This window comes from Vanacampus margaritifer, chromosome 13, assembly GCF_051991255.1.
Source record: "Vanacampus margaritifer isolate UIUO_Vmar chromosome 13, RoL_Vmar_1.0, whole genome shotgun sequence".
Classification (NCBI taxonomy): domain Eukaryota; kingdom Metazoa; phylum Chordata; class Actinopteri; order Syngnathiformes; family Syngnathidae; genus Vanacampus; species Vanacampus margaritifer.
Genome location: NC_135444.1, coordinates 13983176 through 13996244, shown reverse-complemented (window position 1 = coordinate 13996244; position 13069 = coordinate 13983176). Strand labels below are relative to the sequence as shown.

The 13069-nt window shown below is 41.0% G+C and overlaps 1 protein-coding gene across 1 annotated transcript in view; it reads right to left on the bottom strand.

The window, feature by feature from the left end:
- The window catches only part of yjefn3 (YjeF N-terminal domain containing 3), a 31749-nt gene extending 21775 nt beyond the window's left edge, over positions 1–9974 (bottom strand). The window contains exon 1 of the mRNA XM_077583089.1: positions 9716–9974. Within this exon, the coding sequence (XP_077439215.1) occupies positions 9716–9783 (68 nt within the window). The 5' untranslated portion in view covers positions 9784–9974. The remainder of the gene's footprint in view (positions 1–9715) is intronic.
- Positions 9975–13069: the final 3095 nt, after the last annotated feature.

The following is a 13069-nucleotide window of genomic DNA, read 5'->3' as shown; positions in this document are numbered from 1 at the left end:
TTACATTTCCTTGCACATCTATAGATTGAAGCAAAAATCATTGTCAATCAAATCATTTTGAATCGAAAATCGATTCTGAATCAAATCGCAGACCCAAAAAGCGCAATCGAATCGAATCGTGAGACATTCAAAGATTCCCACCCCTAGTATGTAGCCAACCTGTGTGTGTGTGCAATGCATAGGTGGCAGATGGTGCCTGCGGTGCGGCTGATAATCAAGATGATAGTGAGGATGAAATCTTTGAGGTTGAAATCTTTGATGGCGAAAGGCCAGAGTGGATTGGAGTCCTGTCCATGTTTGAGATGCGGTTCAAGGAGCATCATATGATGAGATGAGGTATGATATAATGAGAGGAGCACTCATGCAGTAAACGTGGATGTGTCATCTCGTTCACGGAGGGAGTCATGCAATTAGCAGACATCTCAATGTGTTTCACTCTCATTGTATATTTTTTCATTTTATTTGATCATTTTCATCTCGTTTTAGGAGAGCGCATCAAAAAAAATAAAAAAATGATTTGAGATGTAATAATACAAAATAGGAACGGAGAAAAGTACAATACAATGAGATAGCAAGTGGATGCAATATGATCAAACTAGAGATGAGAATATTGAACATGATACAGATGCAATAAAATGAAATTTGTTAGCAAATAACGAGTTGAAATATAACCGGAATGATACACTGACAAAAAATTAATGCAGCACAATGGGATGACATACATTGTGGAGCACAAACTGGGCATGTTCTTATATTCCGTGTATCTCGGTTGGGTTGCGACTGTAAAGACAAATTCCTTGTGTGTTTTTACATACTCGGCCAGTAAATCTGATTTTGAATATATGTGATGATATTGATACAATGAGATTAGCACAACATGCACACTACATGATTACATCAAATGACGTAGGAGAAGAAGAGACTGCAATGCAACACAATGGGAGATGTTAATAGCTTAGAGCAATAAAGTTATTAACTCAAGCTCTATAACATTGTGTATGTCATGTTAATCCAACGTGCTAGAATAAATATTCCGCCCTAGTACAATGCGAGTATATTTCGAGACTATTGTGAAACTCCATCTCGCCATCAAGTAGCAATTACACAACACCCCCACCCTCACCTCCGCCCCCTTTGGCATGTGCTCATGATGATATGTTGTTACCACTTCAACAAAAAGATGTTAAAATTCTATTAGCAAGAGGGAAGCAGAATTTGGGGATGTGATTATGGATTTACTGTCTGAGCTTGGTCCTCTATTATTACTGATGAAATCATCTTGTCATTAATGAAAACGTCACACTCCGACGCCGCTCACTTTAGGGACGGACAATTATGTCTGGTCTAAAATCACTTGACTAAGCTTGTAAGTCCCAGTTGCATTTTTTTAAAGTCATTAAATCCAAATATTGTTTTGTTTTTTTAAATGTAAAACACAATGGGAAAATCTAAATGAGAACACTCTTGAGATCTATTTTTTCTAGGTTTGTATAATTGTTTTTTTTTTTATGTTTCTTTTGGCAACACAACTGCTTTATTGTCCTTTATTATTCCTGCTAATATACAAACAACGATGATGTCAACAAAGCATCCTTGCCCGAGGGAAATTACGTCAAGCTCCGCCTACATTTGCAAAGCATCATTTCCTCTCAAACCATCTTTCTATTTTCTACATCTCTTGCAGAGGTAGCAAATCCAGGTCCAGAAAGTCAAAACCCTGCCACAGTTTGGCTTTAGCCCCTTGTGCTAGCTAGCTAGCTCCCGAGCGGGTAACCGAGCACCCGGGGAGCTAGCTAGCTAGCACGTGGGGCTAATGACCAGAGGTGGCAAATCCAGGTCCAGAAAGTCAAAACCCTGCCACAGTTTGGCTTTAGCCCCTTGTGCTAGCTAGCTAGCTCCCTACCTAGCAGGTAACCGAGCACCCGGGGAGCTAGCTAGCTAGCACAAGCGGCTAATGACCAGAGGTGGCAAATCCAGGTCCAGAAAGTCAAAACCCTGCCACAGTTTGGCTTTAGCCCCTTGTGCTAGCTAGCTAGCTCACTACCTAGCAGGTAACCGAGCACCCGGGGAGCTAGCTAGCTAGCACAAGCGGCTAATGACCAGAGGTGGCAAATCCAGGTCCAGAAAGTCAAAATCCTGCCACAGTTTGGCTTTAGCCCCACAAGCTCGTTAGCTAGCTTCCTAGCAGGTAACCGAGCACCCGGGGAGCTAGCTAGCTAGCACATGGGGCTAATGACCAGAGGTGGCAAATCCAGGTCCAGAAAGTCAAAACCCTGCCACAGTTTGGATTTAGCCCCTTGTGCTAGTTTGCTAGCAGGTGACCAAGCACCCGGGGAGCTAGCTAGCTAGCACAAGCGGCTAATGACCAGAGGTGGCAAATCCAGGTCCAGAAAGTCAAAATTCTGCCACAGTTTGGCTTTAGCCCCACAAGCTCGCTAGCTAGCTTCCTAGCAGGTAACCGAGCAGACGGGAGCTTGTAAGCTAGCACATGGGGCTAAAGCCAAACTGTGGCAGGGTTTTGACTTTCTGGACCTGGATTTGCCACCTCTGATCGCTTGTCCTCATTATTGCCGCAGGTGTTGTTGGCACATATATACAAATAAACATTTACACTTATATGGACACCTATGGATAATTTTGAGTCTTCGAGACAGGAAAAATAAGTTAATAAATAAAACTTTAACAGTAACTACTAGTAACACTAGATGAGATCTGGTTGGTCCACCTACATTTACAAGGCAGTAAAGTAGGTAATCTGGGGTTGCTATGGCAACAGCGGCGCAGGTATCCTCATTATAAAAGTGTAGTATGTAGTGACATTGAGATTGTTCTTTACGGGCTATAGCGGCAGTCTGTGTGTCCGGTGTGTGCGTTTTTACTCCCAGTTGTACTAAAAGTTAATCACCATGCGAGTCTCTATATTTATGGGTCGCTAGTGCACTTAGAGAAAGGATGGAAGAAATTTAACGTTGCAATTTATGTGGTGTCAAAAACAAATAGTAATAATAATAATAATAATAAACTGCTGTGGATTGCGACGCAAACAAACGTTCATGATACCATAATGAGGAAAATAGCTGCAGGCTGGAATATCAGACTGGGAGTGGGCGGCAGAAAGGATTGCATTAGCATATAATGGACGCCGATGCTCAGCTGTTTGTAATGTATTTTATGTGAAGTACAAGTGTGACAGCAGCTTGTGTACTGCATTCTGTTGTGGAATAGGACAGCCGCATGCTGCTTCACCTTGTCTCAAGACGTGGATGATATCTGCCAGCTACATTTTATTTACCGAGCATTTGTGGGTTACATGATTTCAGGCTTTTGTTTTAAAATGGCATCAAATGCTCTGGCTGGGTTTCTTAAAAGTGTTATTTTCAAACAGCCTCTTTTTTTCTGCTTCCACCTCAATTCCTCCGCCGGCCTTTCTCCAAATTGGCGCCTTTGTCTGTTTACGCCTCCTCGGCGTCACTATTAACCTGTCGGCTTTCAGAATGGGGGTGTGGGTGGGGGTGGGCTTAGCAACCGCCCATCAACACAGCCAAGGAGCAAAAAATTCCACTGCGCTCCCACCGACTGCCTCATTAGAGGTGCTGGATTGTTCGGAAATAGAACTCAGCTGAGGTAGTCTGAGCTTTGAAGGAAATTGTTCAATTGAGATGCGAGGGGGGGCGTCTATCCTATAGTAACAATGGCATTAGTTGTCGTTGTGTGTTAGCATCTAATTTAATTAGTCCGCGCCTGTTTTCCTAGCCAACTTTAATTACTAATATGCATATGAGCTACCGGCAGCTAGCTTGGGTAAACAATAACCAAGAGCTACACAAAAAGACATTTGCACAATTGGCAACAGATCCTCCTCCTTCCCCAAACGGGGATTCAGCCGATCCAAACAGCCAAACCAATTACCAGCAATTGCGAAAACCTGCCCGGTGGCACCGACTCCCAAGAGCAAGGAAGTTAGCCTCGCAATACCTGACGACACATACAAGCAAGCCTCTTTCACACAGAGAAACGCAAAATGGCCTCAGCTATTTTGCACACAACCCGGCAGCTTTCACACAGGTGTCAAAGTTCACACAAGCTGTCTTGGCATTGCGGAAGACACACCCCTAACACTGTGCCTTTTTTTTTTTTTTTTTTTTTTAAAGGCCATTACTTTTTCAAGCGTGGGATCAATCAGAGGCTTGTAATGCCGCCAATAGCAGCGGTCACGTCTTGTTACACATGCCGGGTGAAAATCTGTTCATGAACGCATCACCTGCCACTTGACTAAGCTGGCTACGGTTTCCTTGACGACCAGCAGACTATGACTGACATTTAAGTCAAGATCTAACAAAAGGTTTCAGTTGGTTCGTGTGATGGAAATTCTACAGGATGCTACATGCGGCATCACGCTGGTGAAGCAGCATGCGGCTATTTTGCACTCTGTTCCAAGTTACTGTAAACAATGTAATGTTATGATCAACGGGGCTCGAGGTTCCGTACGAGAGTGACAGCACTGCAGCTGTCACGTTAGTCAGAAGACCGTGTCAGCTGCAGTCTGTTCAAACTTCTGTTCAGTCTCGCCTAGCAAGAAATAAACTAAAAAAAAAAATAAAAAAAGACAATTCAGTGATTCTCTGTGTTGCTCAAAAGGTGCAAGAGAAAACAAATTGCATTAGTACAATTCTGTCACCCGGAGAAAATGTCTTTCACTTCCCTGTCACCTCATTCAAAAGAGCCTTGACCACTGCTGGCAGGACGCCCACGAGCTTGAGAAGCCACAAAGAGATTGCGAAGAAAGGAAATAGCATTTTCAAAATAACATTTACGGGGCAATGACAATCGCTGTGTTGTTTGTGTGTCAAAAATCATTTTCAAGCATTTTACTCAACAGCTTTATTTAGAGCACTTTACACTCTTGACAATAATTGGTTAGATGTGACCTCACTAGTCTAAACATGACATTTTGATTAATATTACATTTGTGGAATATGAGCTATGAAGCAAAATGCAGTCGTTTTTGTCCATCTAAGGGGGCGGCCATTTTGCAAGTTGCTGTCAATTTAAGATGACATCACATTTGCTCGGGGCTCAGGCAATGGATGACCAATCACGGCTCACCTCTTTTCTGAAGCAGAGCTGTGATTGGTTGTTACCTGAGACCTGAGCAACTGTGATGTCGTTTTCACTCGACAGCAAGTGGCAAAATGGCTGCCTTCTGATATTAATAAAAAACGGCTGGATTTTGCTGCTTAACTCATATTCCACTAATGCAATATTAACCAGAATACCATATTTAGACTAGTCGGGCTGCATAGAAAATATTATTGTCAAGAAAAGTTTGAATAAAAATGTTAAATGTTTGTAGCCTTTAGCATTAACCTAGCAAACTGAAAGGCTAAGCTATGAGGTTGTTTTGAATACACATGGTGTGATTCTCATTGATTAGTTTAATTTGACATTAAACTTCAACTGCGAGTGACAATAAACGGCTTGAATGTGAGCTCTTTTGTCAAGAACATTCAGTATTTGCCAAGGTTCTGCTTAATGTCAAATGAGTCAAGTTCACTGCCACTTAACAGCGCTAGTATCACAAATCTGAATGTCTTGATTTTTCTGTATGACTACAAAACTTAACTGTCATCACAAAGATTAAAAAAAATATGAATTTCAAGTATTATCTGTACTTGAAAGAAGAGCAGTAAAAAAAAAAAGAGAGACCATTTTAGCTTTTGTAGCCACATGCTAGTTTTCTTAAGTACCACCCATTAGTGTGGGTGATTTAAGCGTAGTCTACGACGTGTCAAGTAAATAAAGACTCCTATTAACTCAACACAAACCTACAATCATAAAATCTACAACAACCAGTGAGTGGCGTCAACCTGTATTTATTTAGAAGTGCAATCTTAAGATTTGTCTGACTGCGTGACTTCGAGCAACCTGCGCTCATTTGACATGCTTGCTCGACCCACAAAGGCTCAGCTCAGATCCATTTTCTCCGCTCGATATGATTGATTTTTTTCCCTCCCTAAACAAAAACACGCATACAAATAACTCATTAACAAAAGAAAATCCTGCCGACACATATTGAAAGACGCAAGCCTCTTATCATTCCTAATTACCATTAGGACCCTCTGATGGGATTTAGCCTAACAAAACACTTCTTTCACTCTAAAAATCCATCCGTTTTGTATAGAGCTTGCCCTCGGGGTCCTGGCTGACAATTGGCGGGGTACAATCTGGACTGGTCGCCAGCCAATCGCATCGCTTGCATGTTGAAAATGAATGCATGAATCGATAGTTGCTAACAATTGGTAACCTGAACTGAAATGGATGCTTCGCACCTCAATATTTTGCAGGACAACCGAGATTATGAAAGACCCTCTGAGTATTTTGGATATGTTGCTCCTCGACGATTCTAATGATAATCCATCCCGTCGAGCCACGGCGGCGATCGATGACGTGGAAGAGGATTTGACAAAACGGCATCCCTCTGGTCAATAAGTGGGTTACTTGTGTTTATTTGCAGCCCAAGTGTGCTCTCCAGCTTCAAGGATAGAAAATTGTGTGCTTTTAATATCCAATCCAAAAAATTTAAAAAAAAAATCTTGTACCAGCTCTCAAGCTTTTCGATCTTTTGTGGCCTATTTATGTGGAAATTAGGACTGTGAAGGAGGCAAGAAAAGTGTGGAGCTTCCACAATGAGACACAAACATGTGCAAGGTCGCACGCAGGCCAGCTTTGGTCTCGAGTGGGTGGTCTCTTAAGTGAGACAAGCAAACCGAATTCCGTGTGGCATTTCAGCCTGCAACCTTTTCGGTCTGCTCTCAAACTGTCTTGTGTTGAGCTAAAATAGAATTATTGTTTGCTTTTGTACAACGTGGCATTTTGTGTGTGTGTTGCAATAGATGTGGACGTTTTATCTCCACTTCCTTTGAGCGAGATCACGACGGGGAACGACGGTGGCGACTTTGCGTTGAGAGCAACGTATGACGCCGCGGTTTTTCTTCTGTTCATTTATATTTAATGCTGGCTCGGGAAATAAAGGAAATCTGAATGTCAGGACTGGAGCTATTGCATAAATACATTATAGTGCTTAGGAAATGATCCTAAAATGGACACTTCAAAACAGACACAGGAAGTCGGCCATTTTGCTTTGGACAAGCCATCCATTCATTTTTGAAACCACTTGGGCTCATTTGTATGGAGGACCAAAACTGCCAACATTCAAAATAAATAAATTACTGAATAAATAAATAAATGACTAAAAGTGAAAATAAAAACTGATATAAAAAATTAATAATTTGAAAATTAAGCCAAAGAAAATAAATTACAATACATTTGTATTTTTTTATATCCGTTTTTCTTTTCACTTTTAGTCATTCATTTATTTTATAAGTCATTTATTTATTTTGAATTTTGGCAGTTTTGTTCCTCTATACATTTGGGCTGTAGGTGAGCTGAAGCCTTTTTCAGCTAACTTTAGGCAAAAAGCATTTTTAGTATATTTTCATGAATATTGCCATTTATTATATGATTATATTTTTTATATACAAGTCCTTTTCCCAAGTATTCTTTTTGACAAACAAGTACTGCAATTAATCAATCCGTATTTCAATAAGCAATATTACATAAACCATACATAAATGTTTTGTTCTCATAAGTTGGCATATCACTGAGCAGCAAATCCTTGCGGACTATGCAGATTTGGTGTTTTTGTCAGTTTGTAAAAGGTTGCAAAGATGTTCGAATGCACTTTGGAGTTCAAAATGTCATTGGGACAAATAAAAATGTTCTGCGGACATCTTTGCAATGTTTTCCAAACCCTGACGAAAAGCCAAAATTCGCTACCTTTGCAAGTATTCTCCGCTTAGTGAGATACAAGTTTAGTTTTTCACTTTATCAGTACAACATGTAAACATATGGATTGTACTGCTTAAGCACTGAAGTTACCTAGATGCAATTTTTGCAACATAAAAAAAAAAAATTCTAATCTTGATTCATTGTCCAGCCCTACTCATCAGTGATGGGACATTGTAACTTCCTTGGAAGGTTGTACAATTTGTAAATTATCGAGCGTCTTTCCACAAGCTTAAGACATGCATGTTAGGTCCTTGAAAGGCTCTAAATTGTCTTTAAATGTGATAAGTCAACAAGGACTGGCTTTCAACTCACCCCCCAACTCGAGCGCTATAGAAAATGGATGGATTTTTTTTTCTTCCCCCCCAGTCCAGAAAAAGCAGGCATTTGTCATTGGGGATGATTGGCGACAACAATATGGCCATCATTTGATTAAATATGCTCTCGCTGCTTTTTCACTCTGACGCGCGCTGATGAATGTTCCGCCGTGGTGTACCTTGGCACACGTGAGCCCCCGACAAGCCATCTCACCTGCCGCGGCCGTGTCACTTTGTCAAGCTGTCTGAAGCGGTGCCGCTTCGTGACACCGGCGCGTCACAGCAAGCTTGTTATTATTCCTCAGGCTGTGGCGCTGCCTCCGTGCAGCTCGCCCATCACCGTTCGGATGCTGGCAGCTGCATTTGGCCGAGTGGGTGACAGCATGGCCTTTTTTATTTATAGGCTGTCAGATGATTGGGACAGCGAGATGGAGAGGCTGGATTTGCTCCTGGCCACTGTTTGTCCATAATTTCCCTCCGCCATTAAAGTCAAGATTAGATCGTTGGAACGAGATGGACGCCAATCCAAAGTAACGTACTTTCGGTTCACCTTCAAGTTACTAAGCAAGAACTATCATCATGCAAAGAGGTTTCGGCCCTTTTTTCATATTTGATTCTTGTTGATAATTATTGTAAGAAAATGTAAGTTTTCCACAAAAAAAACTAACACATTGTGAGGCGGCTAAAGACCTGATCCATAAAGATCATAAACACCAGTCTAGAGTTTCAGCAGACCAAAGTACATCTATGTCGTCATGACAACATGATCATACATTATATGATTATTAATTCAGGTCCAACCAAGCAGAAGGTTCAAGCCTCGCACCAGGGACAACATTCGGCATATGTCCCACCTTCCCCATCACGCTTCATGAATATAAATGTATCATTTGGAAATGATTTATGAGCCACGCGGGCTAATGACATGAATATTTGAAAGATGAATTCATTACATGCATGAATGTCGTCGCACAAGTCAAACACTCGCCATAGTGAATCATTGTTCACGCTGATTGCAGTTATGTATTATATTTACATCAGATTGTTTAAGGATAAAGTTGCAAAATGAAAAGCGGAAAACCCTGGCTTGGAAAAGTTAATTTGTTCAAATTTGACTTTCCCAAGCCAAGATTACAACTTTTTTAAAGTCCTATTATCTAAGGCGAAAAAGAGGAATGTTATGGCATGACCGTATTTGCAATTTTTTCCCCAAAATGTTTGAAAATGTGAAAATTATTCATGTGATATAACTTTTGATTTGAAAAAAATACTAGATACTGTACTCCTTTGTGTAGTTGTATTTAGCAGTAAACTGCATTTGTTTTTTTATTTAAAACAAAAAGAGCAGTGGCTACAACGCAAACAAGATTCGAGGATGCACCATGGTGCGATCATCATCATCATCATCCTCACTCAACTGGTGCCCATTTGCATCCCGTTCAATCTGAATAATGTGCAAGCACTGTCACGTGACAAAAGCTTCCTGGAGATGTTCCTCACACAGACGTGTGTGTGTGTGTGTGTGTGTGTATGTGTGTGTGTGTGTTGCCTACCTGAGGTAACGCAGCGGTTCTATGGTTTCAGTCTCCGCTTCAGCCGAGCTGTGGTTCATCTTGTCCATGTGTTTGTCACCCAGCAGGACTGCTAAAAAGACAAGAAAGGAGGAGCGCCGCCTCTACCGAAGAACCCCCGGACGCTCTGTGGTTCACAAACACGCACTAAACAGTGGCTTTTCGCAAAGGATGCTTCGGATGCTGATGGTCCTCGGCGGTCTCTCGTCTCGTCTCGTCCCCACTGTGCTGCACTAAAAAAAAAAGCAGCGCACTCACTCAAAGAGCGGCGGCCAATTAAGAATGAGGAGAGGCAACACTAGCCGGCTGATTGGCTCAGGCGGCCACCGTCGAACCCCCCCCCCCCCCCTTCCCTATACCCCCTTCCTTCAAATTCACGCACACAACATTTGTGCGCTCTCCTCAGAGGCCAAAGCGTCCCTTGATGTGGAATGTAGAGCAGGCGTCGCAGCGGGGTGACTTGCAAACATTTCGCACGAGGCTGATAAATTTAGTCTCGTACCAAAACAAAATGGGGGCGTACATACATTGCCCATCAGATGTTGTGGAACTACAATCCAACAGATCGTTAGCCTAATAGCTTAGCATATTAGTATCACATATGTGAAACATAGCAACGTGCTTGCTAAACTTGCGTTCTTCTTTATGTATGCGTTGAACTTCAGTCATCAAATGTTTTTTATTGTCAAAGTCGACTTTTTTTTTGTAGTATTGTATTCCGTCTTTAGTCCACATTTTCAACTTTCTTTTTCCCCATCACATCACAATTTTGCTTCGTCAAAATTGTCAGATAATTAGTATTCCCCGCCCCCCTCGTGATATTAAATTATTATTTATTTCATTATATATTATATTAATTTTAGAATGTGAAGTTTTTCCACTTAAAATGAAGAATTTTTTTCTTGAAAAATTATTATTTTTTTAAATCTTGTAATAAGCGGTTCAGAAAATTATGGGGCCCCTAAAGTGACATGAAAAAAAGCCATACAGAAACGTTTCTCATTAGAATGACAACATTGCATGCTAGCATGAGAGACACGAGAACTACATTTTGGTTTGCAGTTCTGACACCATTATGCTGTGTCTGAAAGACATTTAAAACGTCTGAAGTCTTGCAGTCTGCTAAATGAGCTACCGCTCGAAGGTAAAGGACGTTTCTAATCCTAATAAGAAATTTAGTTGTTCAAATGAGAAAACCTTCTCGTTAGGATGAGAAAGCTTCTCGAACTTTCTCGTTAGAACTATTTCACCCCCCAAACTAGAGTTGCTTTCCCTTTTGTCCATAAAAACTAAAGACTTTTGATCTAATTTCGACCTTGAAAAATACCAGAACCGAATTAACAACCCCACGTTATCACACATTTAAAGACCGAAGTTATATTTCTGCCAGATGGTGTCCCAGTTTAATTTAGTTGGTCATGACAATCAATGATAAAGAAAATAAATATACATACAAGAGTACTTTGTAACAGACACTGAAAACTCGCAGGCCTACTCTCCTGATCGAGGGAGGGGAATAAAACTATCATACGCCAAACATGCAATTAATTTGTGTTATGTGAGCATGTAACGACGGTGAGGCATTCAGGTGAAAGCAGGAATTGAGCAAACATCTCGTCAAAGGCAACAAACCCCTCCAGGCCCCGTCTGTTGTGTTTATACTAGCGCCATGTTAACCTCCTTTCACCATTTGAACACTCGCCAGCTCTTGGAAGTCAATTTTTGATGACGGTTGCCAGGCTCATGCTAGCTCAGCGGCTGGCAGCGGGTAGGCAGGGAAGACTGAACTGGCAGAGGCAAGAACAGATTGGTGTTTACACCTTTTCCCCACAGTAGATACCGCTGCGATTTTGGTAGGTTAATTCTGCCCCCCCGTTGCTGTATATGTTCATGAGAACGCTAGCATTGACAAAAGTTGTGCGTTATACCAAACAGTGTAGTAAATACTAGGGGGTGTGCCAAAAGATCAATTCTCAAAAGAATCGCAATTCTCATTTAGTACGATTCAGAATCGATTTTAAATGTCCCAAAATTGATTTTATTTAAATTTTTCTATACTGTATTCCCTTTGTTTGTGCGTGCCTTTATTGGGAGCGGTTTTCATGTTGTACCCGATTTGGCCACTTAGGGGCAGTGTGGTTCCATGCGGTCTGATACACTGTTAAGTTGTAGCCACATTAGAGAGTAGAAGGAAAAAGTCACCATCAAGTTATTCCAATAAAAATTGTTTTTTTGCAGCGTAGAGCCGTTCCTTTGAGTGATAAAAATGCCGCGAGTAGAGCACTAATTAGCATTAGCGAGTGACACTGGAGTAGATCATTACGATTCCTTGAACATCTATAAATTGAAGCAAAAATCATTGTCAATCAAATCATTTTTGAATCAAAAATCGATCTTAATTGGAAATTGATTCTGAATCGAATCGTGAGACATTCAAAGGTCCCCACCCCTAGTAAATACTTCCACGTATTGAGTAAGGAGATGACATAGAATACACATAAAATTTGCTGCCCACAAAAGAAACAGTTTAACAAACCATCTACAGTAACGGCTCCTTATGTGGTTGAAAACAGCAATCTGATATCAGACCTGAAACTGACGGTTAGATCAGTTTAAATCCAAACCATCGCCTCACTGTAGCATTCCAGTTGTGACAGAACAACATCCCTAAAATACATAACACATTATGAACAAGGTAGACAATTGCTTGTCTGCAGTGAGTCTTTGACCGTTTCCCAAGTCTCCTTAATCCTCAAGTGCTGAGTATGAAGACGTTCTATGCCCGACAAGATTCACACATTATGTTCCATAATTTAATCTTCTGAGGGGGGAATTATTGGATCTTTTCCACATTCACTGGAGGATGATGTTCAACGGCAGAGCGGCTCAAATGTTCTGGCGAGCTTAAAGGTTGATCTCCCCTGACCGTGTGCATTATCATTAAAGAAACATTGAAGAGAAAATTTAAAACTATAAATCACATGCATCTTAAAAGGCACACATGGAATGGAAAGCTAGGGAAGAGATTAAGATTTTAAGGTCATACGTGGGGGGGGGGGCTCTCTTGAAAAGCCTTTGTCAGACTGAGACATTCAAACACTCAGTGTGTGTGTGTGTGTATATATATATATATATATATATATATATATATATATATATATATATTACACCTGCTAATATTTTCAGAACACATTTGTAAAAAATATTTACGTCCCATCGAAGAGAAACGGGTGCAAGACACATTTGGTATAGTCTGCCATCTAGCAGTCAAGAAGAAATACTGCAGTTTGGAGGAAGATCCTCTGTCAGCAAAGGGTTAACTAGGAACACAAAGCC